This window comes from Cottoperca gobio, chromosome 4, assembly GCF_900634415.1.
Source record: "Cottoperca gobio chromosome 4, fCotGob3.1, whole genome shotgun sequence".
NCBI classification, from domain to species: domain Eukaryota; kingdom Metazoa; phylum Chordata; class Actinopteri; order Perciformes; family Bovichtidae; genus Cottoperca; species Cottoperca gobio.
In genome coordinates this window covers 20,908,052-20,921,834 of record NC_041358.1, presented here as the reverse complement: position 1 = coordinate 20,921,834, position 13,783 = coordinate 20,908,052, and the positions used below count along the sequence as shown (strand labels likewise).

The 13,783-nt window shown below is 40.9% G+C and overlaps 1 protein-coding gene across 1 annotated transcript; it reads right to left on the bottom strand.

Moving 5' to 3' along the window:
* Positions 1-260: 260 nt before the first annotated feature.
* On the bottom strand, positions 261-12,765 carry LOC115007126 (protein-glutamine gamma-glutamyltransferase K-like). The gene is made up of 14 exons (XM_029429832.1): positions 12,697-12,765; positions 8,368-8,657; positions 8,081-8,272; positions 5,436-5,687; positions 4,582-4,700; positions 4,368-4,475; positions 3,812-3,989; positions 3,569-3,707; positions 2,903-3,095; positions 2,197-2,350; positions 1,765-2,049; positions 1,061-1,221; positions 825-961; positions 261-719 (listed from the first exon to the last, which is right to left on the bottom strand). The coding sequence occupies exons 2-14, from the start codon at positions 8,654-8,656 to the stop codon at positions 560-562; spliced, it is 2,367 nt and encodes a 788-aa protein (XP_029285692.1). The 5' UTR covers position 8,657; positions 12,697-12,765; the 3' UTR covers positions 261-559.
* Between the last annotated feature and the right edge of the window lie 1,018 nt (positions 12,766-13,783).

Below are 13,783 nucleotides of genomic sequence, written 5' to 3'. Positions count from 1 at the left end.
ATATCTTTACAGTACCTTCTTATTGTTTTGTTATTTGTCCTCGAACAATCTTTGGCAACCAGAAACAAATAGTTATGTAATGCACAATAAATCACCAGTCTGCAGGATACATTTAGCATCTTTCGTTTAAATAATACAAGAGCATTTGCAGCACTATTTGGATATAATGCATAAAACAATTCTTACTGTCAACACATGGCAAAGCAAAGAAAAATATATATCATATTTATAAATAATAAAAATGATCTCAATGTAGAGCCTGTCTTTAAAAAAGATTAACTTCTTTAATTTAAGCTGTACAACCTCTGCAACAACTGTGGGACTACATACACATGCAATGACCTTGGTATAAGATAATACTGGTTTAAATAGAATATAAAAGTTTTTATCCCACCAACACCAAATCTTTCTTTAATATTTCATCATTGGTTGTCTCTTTGTGGTCATTTTGAAATTCTCACGCGAAATAAATTACTTTTGTAAATTTAAACAATAACTTTCCATATAAATGACAGTGAAAAAATAGCTGTCTAAGAAACATTCAGTGTCAAAGTGTTCGCTATAGAGTGCCGTTCCTTTCTTTTTCCACAGTGATGTCGGTCACACCATGAACCTGTGTGAGCTGCTTGCAGTCCAATGAAGCCAGTAATTTCCTTGGTCCAGCCAGGGTGGGGACGAAGTGCTCAGTCAGAGACACGGTGGCACGACTGCCAATATCTCTGATGGTAGGACAGGAAATGACAGTGGCAATCACAAAAGAGAAAGATAGACAAGGTAGTTAAAGAAAAGCTGAGCACAATACAAGGTATATTTTCCCTTCTCACCCATATTGAATCTTTTGAGCAGTTAGGAGGCCCAGTCCTTCCACGTGGAATATCACAGCTTTCAACACCTGTGGTAATGGGTTAGTAAATGAAATCTCTACTGCCATCTTCTCTCCCACCACCGCCTTCCCGATTGGCTGTGTGAGAGAACAGCAAAGAAAGAAAACAAAATCAGATCAGAATTTATATTAACATTTTATTACCCGTACAATTTTCCTGATGAATGTTGAGCTTACCTTTAAGATGAGGTTTGGGGTCCTGAGCCGGAAACTGAACTGAGTGGCCAGGACCTGCTGTGTTTCTTTGACCCTGCCTGACAGCGTCAGCATCAGGGCAGCCTGGTCCACCAGCTGGTCCTTGTAGTCCATGAAATCCAAGGTCCACTCTAAAGACTTTACTGTAGATAGAAGAAGGAAAAGTACGTTGTAGTTTTTTTTAGCTTTATAGTGTTGTGTTTGAGTAAAATGGTCAAATCAATAATTTGATATTTTGTCTTTCTTGCGGAGAGTTAGATGAGAATACCGACTCTCATATCTGTCCGGAGAAGTGTACTGAAGCGTACAAAAGATTTATGTGCTGTATTGTTTCTTGGTTGGAAGCAGTAAAGTATAAATGACTTAACTCTAGAGGTCTAGTGGGTGATGTTTCCAGTCTATGTGCTATGCTAAGCTAACCAGCTGCTGGCTGTAGCTTCATATTAAACAAACAGACATGAGGGTGATATTAATCTTCTCGTCTAACTCTCAGCAAGAAAGGGAATAATCATATTTCCCAGAATGCCAAACTCTTCCTATAAGCAGGAAGGGACATTGTTGCTGAAATCAAAGCACAGATCACTTAAAAAAAAAAATGGATTGTGAGAAAAACCCCTCTGTTGACGCTTGTAAGAACCCTGGGGGCCAAAAACTGCAACCCACCCTGACTAAGAAGCTCCACTCACCCTCGTTGGGCTCCAAGGTCACGTCTGTCGTGTCCTTTCTGACTGTGGCCTTGTGGACACCGGTATAGTACATAACTGCCACCTGACCGTGCAAGACGAGGGTGCGTTGCTCTGAGCTGCTGTTTTGCAATGTGATGGTCAGCTCTGCATCTTTTCCCATTTGAGGACCTTCACCATCCATGGTCACTTCTACAGAGACATCCTCCACCGTGGGAGAGGTATAGGCCTCTGATTTGGAGCCATAGCTACATGCTGTCTCTACAGCAATGCGTTCCTGATCTGTGCCTGTAAATGTAGAGTTCATTCAATAAACAATGCATTATTACTACCTTGGACAAAGCATTTTTGACAGGGGATTTATATGCCATACACTGATTTATTGTGATCTCTATTAAATGAGCATTTCAATGTGTGCATTTTGTTTGTTGATACCTTCGGAGTGTTTGTAAAGATGTGTGATGTCATTGCGTTCATCACTGCCAACAGCTTTGGTGCTGATGAAGTGGCCCATTATCTTTTTCTCACTATATATTTGACTGAAGGTCCCATCTACATTCCTCTGCCAGTAGATTTTATCACTATTCACCTGAAAGTGCGCAGAGCAAGAGAGACAGAGAGTTAGAAAATAAAGCTCTGAACAGATGGGAAACGTTTTGTAAACCATATGGCTCATGATTAGTACACAGTACACGCATAATCTGTCAACACAACAACTGAAAGATCAGATGTTCACTCCTGTAGGTCAAGTATGTAAGGAAAAACTTCAACTTTATGGAAGTACAATACAGAATGTCTGAACTGCTCTTATAGGTCCAGTGTGTAGGATTTAGTGACATTTGGCTGTGAGGTTGCAGATTGCAACTTAATACCCCTCTCTTTCCAAACCTGTTGGAGAACATACAATGGCCTTTAGGTAACATAAAAACTCTTTCAAGCCAGTGTTTGATTTGTCCGTTCTGGGCTACTGTACAAACATGGTGGTGCGAGGTGCAACATCGCAGACTCCGTGGAAAAAGGACCCGCTCCCTATGTAGAGATGAAGGGCTCATTTTAAGCTAACGAAAACTCCATTTCTGCCGATACATCTTCCTAAATCCTACACACTGGTCCTTCAAAGTTAACTATATATTCCACAAACCTCGGCGAAAACAAACGGACAGTCATATTTGAGGAAGACCTGACCATTGCGAACTGCAGTAAGAGAAGCAGGACCACAGCGGTAGGTGCCCTGGCTGCTTTCCTGAGGTGTGGCGTCGACAGCTTGCCAGCCTCCATTGCCTGTAGGCAAGTCTGGACGAGCCATCCAGCAATCGTTCCACACATGGAAGTTCCTTCAGGGAAAGAATCTAAGGTCAGGCTTTTTAAAGCTAGAGTTGGTAACTTTATTAAAAATAACCTTTTGTCGTATTTGCTGAAACTGTTTTTTGCAAGACAACCAATCAGAGCCGAGGAGTCTTTAAAGCAGTGTCAATCACTGCTCGCGAACTCCGTTCAAACTATCAAACTACGTAGCGATGATCAAATATAAATCAAGATTATCTATTTCTCGCCTCAAATGTTTTCAGAAACATATTTAACTGAACTGTTTTGCTTGTGGACTCTTGTAAATGCCATTAGGAGCACTGGGGGGAGGCAGAGAAACAGATTATCTGTCTCATACACTAATGTCAGGAGATAGTGACAAAGTTTCAAGTTTCAGCAAATATGACAAATAAATATATTTTTAATAAAGTTACCAACTGCTGCTTTAAACAACAGACATGCCATGATGAGGCAGCATCACAACGATGATGACAGGACATACCAGATAGAGTCGGTGTTGAGGGTATCTATAGGCTCCAGGTTCTCGTCCAGGTATACGTCTGTTGTCAATGAGACGTCTGTGTCATGAGCTGAACTGAAGTTGGTCACAGTTCGACTGGGAATGCCTAAACACCGTAAAACTTAAAAGACAGACGGATATAGCATCAGTGGTCAATATCTGTGTGAACCTACACAAGCACAGGTTTCGTAAAATGTGATAAGAAAATAAAAACTATCAGCTAACCTGTATTGAATACGCCAGCAAAGATCCAGCACTGGCCATACTTAACAGGGTCTCCGTTGTTTTTATGGTATTCCTTCAGGATTTCCACACTTCCACTCCAATATGTTGGACTAGTTCCAGCTGAATAGTCTCCTGACCAGTCTCCCTCCAAAACACCACTGTCGTCAGGGGAGTTGATCTGGATAAATGAAGACAGTGGGGGGTTTCTGAAGTTATAAACTCAGTTCCCAGACGAATAGAAAACCTGCCCTTGCTGAACAAGACCAGGCTTCCTTCTCTGTCAGGAACATGAATAAAGTAACAGTTTAGATTTGAGTGTTTCAAAGACTTTTCTGTCTACATGTACCATTTTGCTCTAGTTTTCAAAAATGAGAAACATCTGTCAGCTTAGATATGCTTCAGGTATCCTGCTGAATCATTGCTGTGATGTGTGGAAACTGTTATTATGGCCACATGTGATTTAACATGGACTGAGCTAATTATCAAGATAAATATATAGGTCAGTAGATGAGGTGAAAACATTTTTTAAATAAAAAAATAGTAAGCACAGCCTCACCATGGCTGAGATGATTCGAACCACATTGATCGGGTCTCCCCAACCAGACGGAGGAGTTCCACTCTTTTCCAGGATAAAGATACAAGCAGCAAGAATCCCATCATCAAACTGAAACCAAAAATAGAGAAAACACAAGGGAAGAGGGTGCAGAGAGGGTCAGTTCCTACTGCTCTGTCTATTCACCAAACTCTGACAGCTCACACAACCCACTCACCTGTCCATAGTTCCATGTCCGCACTCCAATTTGATTCTGTGTGCCATAGTAGATTCGTCCGATATCATTCATGATATATTCCTGCCTCTCGTCTTCAGCATCCATGAACACGGCGTCATCTGACAGAGAAGTAAGAACATTTTTAAAATAGGAAATAACAACTTTTGATTTTTTCTTATTTCTTACCACAGTTTTATGGGAGTTTTTGGCCATTTAAATTTAAAATAGATGAAAAGCACTGAGTAGAGTGCAGATCTCAGAGAGGCTGTTTTTAGATTATTGACGATTTTAGGCTGATGGGTTCAGTCGTATGCAAGTAGCTGCAGACTATTCTTCAAGGAATAGATAGACATATTTGGAACATACACCTATTTGCTTTCTCATTGAGAGTTAGATGAGAAGATGTCACTATAAATATATGGCTAAAGCCATAAGCCACTTAGCATAGCATAGCATAGCATAGCATAGCATAGCATAGCATAGCATAGCATAGCATAGCATAGCATAAAGACTGAAAACAGAGTACTAGGCTCTGCCCGTATAACAAAATCTACCAATAAGTTAATCTAAAGCTTAATAATTTACATTTTATATTACATTACATGTCATTTAGCAGACGTTATAGCAACAGTGAACTAACTACAGGGACTTGGGGTTAAGTGCCTTGCTCAGGGGCACAATGGTGGCAGCCCCTGGTATGGATCTCACAACCTTCTGGTGTTGTATTTGGAAGACTAACCACTTGACTACTAGACTACCACCCCCCCCTTACATCTTTTCTGGTGTTTCTGTTATTTTTACCATACCTTGTAGTATATGAACCATACATAAGCTTTTGTTAATCCTTTGTTTACCTTCACACCAGGGGTTGAACAACAGGAAGATGTCATTGTCAGGGTCATGTGTGGAGACAGCCTGACCATTTGCAGAATTTGTTTCCACTGTGATTTGATATCGGCCAATGACTGCCGTGGGGTGAGAATTCACTGACAGCTTTATCCTTTTGTCATCCTGTTTCACAATGGTGGCTTCCCAACGATCGTCCTCCAACTCCTCCACCAAAGGGATGATTACATGTGTTCCTTTTGACACTGTTGGCAGTGGCCCTGAGAAGGTTAAAGAACACATGTAAATAAAGCATGTGTAAACTATTGTTCATGCCATTACCAAACAGAAGCAAAAGCACCCTACACTTCCATCACTGTGCTGTTTCTTGGTGTATCTAGAAAAGCGCTATATCAATTCAATGTATTATTCTACTTCTTATCAATCTTAACCACACCTACATTCCCACCGTCTGGAGTATGTCTTAGCAGGAATATTGGAAAGAATCCAGATGTACTGTCCTGACAAGATGTACACATGCACATGCACAAGCACAAGGGCACACACACACTCCCTGATTTTTTTTCCTATATCCTCAGTGGGTGTGACTTCTTTTCCATCTTTTTTTCATGTTTACAAATGTCTTAAGGCTGCAATTTCAGCGTGAGATTTATATTTTGTTTGGTTTCCTGTGACATTATGAATCTGAACCTGCCTTCAAAGAAATTCATGAAACAACTATTGTGAAACATATAAACCACTGCACACGACTTGTTATCCTTTCTGCAAACTAAATAAGAGCCAAATCTCCATGAACTTTACTGAGCACATTCACACACACAAAGGGAGGAACCCAGAGGTCGCGTTCAGAACTGCGTGGAATGTTTCATAATTTGAATGGAGCCTGTTTGCACAGCAGGGCTGCCAGCGCATGGGTGACAACGCTGGGGGGCTTCAGCAGGCTTCCTACTTAAAAGCAATACTTTTACATTTTGGGAAACAAGCTTTCTTGCATCAAGTTAGAAGACAGGTTTGATGCCATTGTCATATTTGTTCAGTAAATATATAGCTACAGCCAGGAAGTTACTGCTCCTGCCCCTGAAATGGTAACTCATGCTCCCAGGGTATGTTTCTACTGAAATCAGAGCCTTGACCCCGTCGGGAACAACTTTAAATTTTCACCCCTGCAACAAGACAAACTCTACGAAGAGCAGTGTTCAATCTCCCACACTTTCATTTTGTGAGATGTTTGCAGCCCCTCTGAGCCGTTAGGAGGGCTTCAGACTTTGAAATGCTCCTCTAATCATGACTGTCAGAGTATTTACCTGTCATTGACTTTCACTTGAATTAAAAAAACAACAACAACACTCATGTCGTTTCAGATTGGGCAGAGATTTGCATCATGTTGTGGGGCTTGCGTATCAGAATACAGTGTTTGAACTAAGCACATGGTACTGTAGGCAAGGTTTCAACTCAGATATATCCAGAGGGATGGCACCTTCCCATTAAACCGTTTTGAAATTAAATATCCACCATTTAATGAGTGGTGGCATGATTTTCAAAAGTCTAAAAACTGGCATTTTGCATTTTCCTCCTGCTTATTGCTGGAACGGCAGATACAGTACTATTGATGGATGATTATTTGAGATGAGTGGTGTATTTCTTGTTATTACATCACACTTAATAGGTTGCAATAATATATTTTTCCCAATCAAGGAAACATATGTTATAGTTTGGAAAAAGAAATACTGCCATTATTTTGATTACTTTATTACATCCTTTAAAACATGCTCAGTGTCGAGCAATGCATGTAAGGTATAATAGGGATGCACAGTCGCTCTGTAAAAGACACATTGTAATTCTCCCCTTCAAGCCTCACTTGTGTTATAGCTATAATTGTAGGATCTATATTGGTCTGCGTCTTCACTCAACACAGAGAGAGATAGAACAGAAACGGAGGCAGTTGGTGTTCATTGATGGTAAATTCTCAGCAGACTGGATTTTTAGTTAGCGCAGGTCTGAGGACTCGGCATCTGTAAAACTCTCCCCCTGAAGCATAGCAACCACAACTGTTACCATAGCAATAGTAACCAAAAATCTCCTCTCTTTTCCTCTCTCTCTCTCTCTCTCTCCCCTCTCTCTCTCTCTCTCTCTCTCTCTCTGTCTCTCTCTCTCTCTCTCTCTCTCTCTCTCTCTCTCCCTCTCTCTCTCTCTCTCTCTCTCTCTCTCTCTCTCTCTCTCTCTCTCTCTCTCTCCCTCCTAATCGATCTATCTTCTACAAAATGCAACAATATCTAAGTACTCCACACACACAGTTTAAAACACAAACTTCTTGATGGTACATTATTTCCTGTGACTGCCTAAAGAGGGAAGTGTTAATTACCATGTGCACAGGGTTTCCCAGACGGTCAGGCTGAACTGCGTCCATCCAGTTTCACACTTGGCCTCTTAAGATCAGAAGCCAGTGATGGAAATTCATATCCATTGAATTAGAATGAATGAGCATGGCTGAATGGTTTGGTTGTTGTGGACGTCTCTATCTTTATACCGTTATTCGTATGCATATTTAGAACCATAAACATAATAACACTTTATGGGTCGTAGAAATGAACTGCAGTGTTCAAATCCTCAATGAGCAAGCACGCCACTGATTCTGTTTAGGACTCAGACTAACCTGTTTTCAGTTCGAGGTGAAGTTTGTCAGTGTTGGGGCTAAAGGGTCGAGACAGGGTGATCCACATCTGGAAATTCTGTCCTCTGCGAAGAATGAAGTCATCACTTTGGTAGAGGTTTGTGTGGTGCTCTGTGCGGTTCTCCCCTGATTTGCTTTTCAGCAGGTCTATTGATCGCACTTTCAGAAGGAGTTCTGTGAAAACAAGAACAAATATATGAGTGTGAAGTCTATCTCTGGCTGGCATTTACTTTGTTTGATAAATATCACAATTGTGAGCTCGCAGTTACCATCAAGTTCGCTTTCACCAATTTCCGGCTTCACTGCATTCCCTTCCTCCTTATCCAGATCATCACTCACTAGGACCAAAGTCTCTTTAATGTCATCTTCATTCGGCTGGGGACAGCAGCACGGGCAGACCTTACGTAGCCAGCTCTGGCATGCATTTTGTTTCACAGGATTGTCTTCCTCTAGCTCTTCCTTTTCTTCATCTTCTTCGTCTTCCCAAATTCCAAGAGTGACCGATGGAAACCGACCCACTGCAGATGTATTTCTGATTGATCGCGTCTCTACAGGCATCCTGAGAAAAAGGTAAACACAATGAGGAAATTGAAGGCTTTCTATTAATTATGCACCATTTGTATGAGTGCAGTTCAAAAGGTTGTCTTCTTCCTTAGGGGTTAACACCCCTACTCTTAAACTAAAAACATATTTTCTTTTTTCTCAAAAACTTGATTTTCACACACCTTTTGTTTGTTTATGTGACTGAATAAATGGATTTAGTTTTTTATCAAATCCTAATTTTGATTTTCCAAATAGGTGATCTATTCTGCAACCTTTCGAGGTACAAACAAGCAACTGCAGAAGCACCCCTAATTACCACTAGTTGAGGATCACTGGAATATGTTATTTTATTTTTCTATCTGTCGACCGCCAGAAATTATCTTGTGACCAAAACAACTGATGTAACCTTTAAGAAAGAGGAACTGATTGTGTCTGATTTGCATACAAAAAACGTATTCTTGCAGTACGGATAACTAATTTAATCACTATTTTTGCTGATAAATTACACAACTATCTTGAATTATTCATTTTAACTCATTTTTACACACAGATAATTATCCCCCATGGCATTGAGCAGGAAAGCTTATTTTACTCTGTGATACCATCAGCACACATCTGGAGCCGATTCACTAATGTTGAATTACAATCTGATTTATTAAATCAGTGAAAACATCCGGTAAGTTGTCTGGGGAGGTGAGCACGTGCTCTGATTCACAACTGTGCTATGAAACAAATTTCATGTTTGTGTATAAAGATTAGAAGACCAGGCCTTGTCACCAAAGATTAGAGTCACAATAATGTACAAGAATTCTGCAAAACATCACGGCACAATGATGACGAATTCATTCTATGTCCCTCTTACTCTCTCCATCTACTTATTTTGCCTACACTTTGCTCAACTCCCTCTGATTTGACGTTCTAGCAGCTTTCAAGAAAATGCTACAACATCACTGAAGCATTCCTAGGCTGAGCAACAGTGACTGTTTTTAAACAAGCTCTGATGAAGCAATAGCAAGACTGTCAATCAGTTTTTTTATTCATATGCCACTGAACTTAAGACACTGAGAACGATAAATCACAGACAGACTGTAGAAGGGGTGAGAACGCCCCTTCCTCCTGCTGCTCAGGATTGTGCGTCACATTAACATACAAGGCTAAAAACAGCTTAAAGAAACTATGTGCATAAAGTAAATCCATTACTACCTGATGAACAGGCTAACTACTAGTTTCAGGTCATTTCTTCTCTCACAGCAGCACAAAGTAACCATTGCTATCATGCACAGTCAGCGAAACTGGATGTCTATGTGGAACTGTAAATCATTTTTCATTGCTTTCACATATAACACATTTTCTAAATTCCATAAACTATTTTCTCATTCATACTTCATCGCCTGCATCACATTATATATTTGCGTCAAATCTTTCAAATGCATTGTAAAACATAACACATTGAAAACTGCCTTTCTGCAGTAACCATATTGAAATATATAAATCCATCCATCCATCCATCCATCGTCTACCGCTTATCCGGGATCGGGTCGCGGGGGCAGCAGCTCCAGTAAGGAACCCCAATCTTCCCTTCTCCGGGCCACATCCTCCAGCTCCGACTGGGGGATCCTGAGGCGTTCCCAGGCCAGAGAGGAGATATAATCTCTCCACCGAGTCCTGGGTCTTCCCCGGGGTCTCCTCCCAGCTGGACGTGCCTGGAACACCTCCCTAGGGAGGTGCCCAGGTGGCATCCTTACTAGATGCCCGAACCACCTCAACTGGCTCCTTTCAACGTAAAGGAGCAGCGGCTCTACTCCGAGTCTCTCACGGATGGCTGAGCTTCTCACCCTATCTCTAAGGGAGACGCCACCCGTCTGAGAAAACCCATTTCGGCCGCTTGTACCCGTGATCTCGTTCTTTCGGTCATGACCCAGCCTTCATGACCATAGGTGAGGGTAGGAACGAAGATCGACCGGTAGATTGAGAGCTTTGCCTTCTGGCTCAGCTCTCTTTTCGTCACAACAGTACGGTAAAGTGACTGTAATACCGCCCCCGCTGCTCCGATTCTCCGGCCAATCTCTCGCTCCATTGTCCCCTCACTCGCAAACAAGACCCCGAGGTACTTAAACTCCTTCACTTGGGGTAATGGCTCATTCCCTACCCGGAGTAGGCAATCCACCGGTTTCCTGCTGAGAGCCATGGCCTCAGATTTTGAGGTGCTGATCCTCATCCCAACCGCTTCACACTCGGCTGCGAACCGATCCAGTGACTGTTGAAGGTCACAGACCGATGATGCCATAAGGACCACATCATCTGCAAAGAGCAGCGATGAGATCCTCAGGTCACCGAACTGCAACCCCTCTCCTCCACGACTACGCCTCGATATCCTATCCATGAAAATCACGAACAGGATTGGTGATAAAGCGCAGCCCTGGCGGAGGCCAACATTCACTGGGAACGAGTCCGACTTACTGCCGAGTATTCGGACACAACTCTCGCTTTGGGCGTACAGGGATTGGATGGCCCTCAAAAGTGACCCCCTCACCCCATACTCCCGCAGCACCTCCCACAGTATCACCCGGGGGAACCCTCCTTTCCAGTACCTTGGAGTAGACTTTACCAGGGAGGCTGAGAATATATAAAGAATCCAATTGAATGTTATTTCATCATTCCAAACACAGCTGATTGTAATTTCAGTTTACAGTCCCAGGTCTGGCCAGTTGCAGGTGAGAGGAGGGATTATAACCTTGTACTCTACAGTATGAGGGATTATACTATACATGCTGTTAATGTTAGGCTACGGTATATTCAGTGAATAAAATGCAGTATGTTTACTCCAAATCGCATTCAATAAAGCAGATGAAACAGTGATTCTATGCCTTGTCACTAATGCATTTTCAACTGCAAAATCCCTCAATGTGTTTAACTTGGAATGTTGTGAAAGTTTACTGCAGGGTGTGCCCGCACAAACCACACATACGAAACAGGTTGGGAATGTGTGGAATTGCGCCCCTTTTGATTGCATTACAGTCTGCTTGCATGGTATCTCAGACACCCCAAAAGAGACACACTCACACAGCTCAACAAAACAACAATCTCACTGCATCCAAAAATCTGTTAAATAAAATATGAAATGTTTTCAATGCACTGTAAAATAACACAGTGAGATGAGGACGCACAACTCTCACCACGCCGCACAGCAGTGAGAGCGACATGTTGCGGACGATAAGACGACCAACAGCTGAACCTGCTAATGTTATGAGATTCTCATGTCTTTATCATCCGATGTGTTACATTCAAACTACTCAGAACTAACTTCTTCTGGCTCCGTGTCACATGTCTGGGTGTCTGCATCCAACATGCTGTACATGCAGATCAAGAAATGTTGTTCACTCCCATGATGGCAGCAGCACATAAAACACACTAATGTGCTATTCATCGAGGATGGTGATCCAGTATCAATCCCTCAGCTACACTCATGACCCGTTGCCTTGAGGTCACTCATTTTTAACCTCAATGAGGGACTTTTACTGATGATGTCAGAATTAAATCACATTTTAATGAGCCAAGTTATTTTAAAGTGTCTCTTTCACATAAGTCTGACACTACTGCTTTATAATAGGCCTGCTGCTTTCCTACACTTGATGAACTATAGAGATGTGGAAACTCCATGTTGCTGGGAGTTATAATATATTATATATTTATGTGAGGTAAAGACTAGCTGTCAAATAGTGGGATGTAAAACAAATAAATAATAAGTGAGTAAAGAATGAAAATCAATTCGGGAAACAGATCGACTTTAAAAACACATTCTTGTTAATTACGCGTGAAATGGTTGAAAAGATTATTATTGTCAACAAGACAGTCAAGCAGCATTACAGAGACTCTTTGTCTCCTCTTTCTATGAATTGAGTGAATTATTAAGGCATTAAATCTGAGAGCAATCGGCTCAAGAGATAAGTTTGAATGTGAGTTAGGTATTGATAACAACATACAGTCATAAATCAAAGCCCTAACGGCTGTATATATATATATATATATATACAAGGGAAACAGTTTAAACTCACTCAATTCAGTATCAGAAGAAATGAGACAATGCAGACTGGAGTAGAAATCTTCTGTTCGCTGTGTCGTTGTGTTTGACAGAATACAAGTTCAGACCTCCTTTAAATATTAGTGAGCTAAGACAGTGAGGACACGCCTTCCTGCGGTGCACACAGCAGTCAGGTCAGATATTTTGCCAAAAGCAACAACGGAAACAATTCGGGAAAGGAGCCATGCAAACACTTCATAACATTTTTTCATTTGTATTAAGCAACAGATGTGTGATAGTCTCATTCTTTTATTATGTTCATGATAACACATTTATAACCATGTTTTATAAATGATTCATTTTATGCTTTTTATTTTTGTGTTTTTTTGTGTCACATTTGTTTTTGTATAATTATCTTGTTATTTTTTTTGCTAAATGTTTTGTCTAATTGTACTTATATTGCATATTATCATTGAGATGGTACATATCAAGGGGTTATTCCTAATAAAGGATTTTCAACAGTATAGTAACTATTTAACTGTCTTACATCTTACACATCTATTACATGTCTGTCCGTCCAGGGAGCGGGCTTAATTATGTGCTGTATAACTACTAACTACAGTTGCCTTTTTCTTTTGCAACAGTAAATAGACAATGGCAAACAGTTCAATATCCGTTCTTTTCTCATTCTATTACTATGACCATATCCATTTTAATTTAATTATAGACCATTTATCCTTCAAAATGTGCCCGTGATACAAAAGCAAACCATTCATTATTAGTATTATTGTTATGAGTAATAGTATTGGACCGAACCTTGTTCAGGCTTGGGTCCCATCCTCGTTCTGAGTTCAATAGTTCACTCATTCATTACACTGTCTGGCTATTTCAGACTCTATTGAGAAAGAATAGCTCTCAAAGTATCTCCCACCAGGAATCAGGGTCAATGTAATTAAAAAAAGGGAAAAGAAGAGGAAAAAAGAGAGAGCTGGTAAATATAAAAGATTAAAACAACAGACTCGTCATAGAAGGAGACAGGTATACTACTCCAAATGTCCTGTTAGTCATGACAGTTAGCCAGCATGCACAATACCAGAGACTGTAGACTGTAAATGGAATTT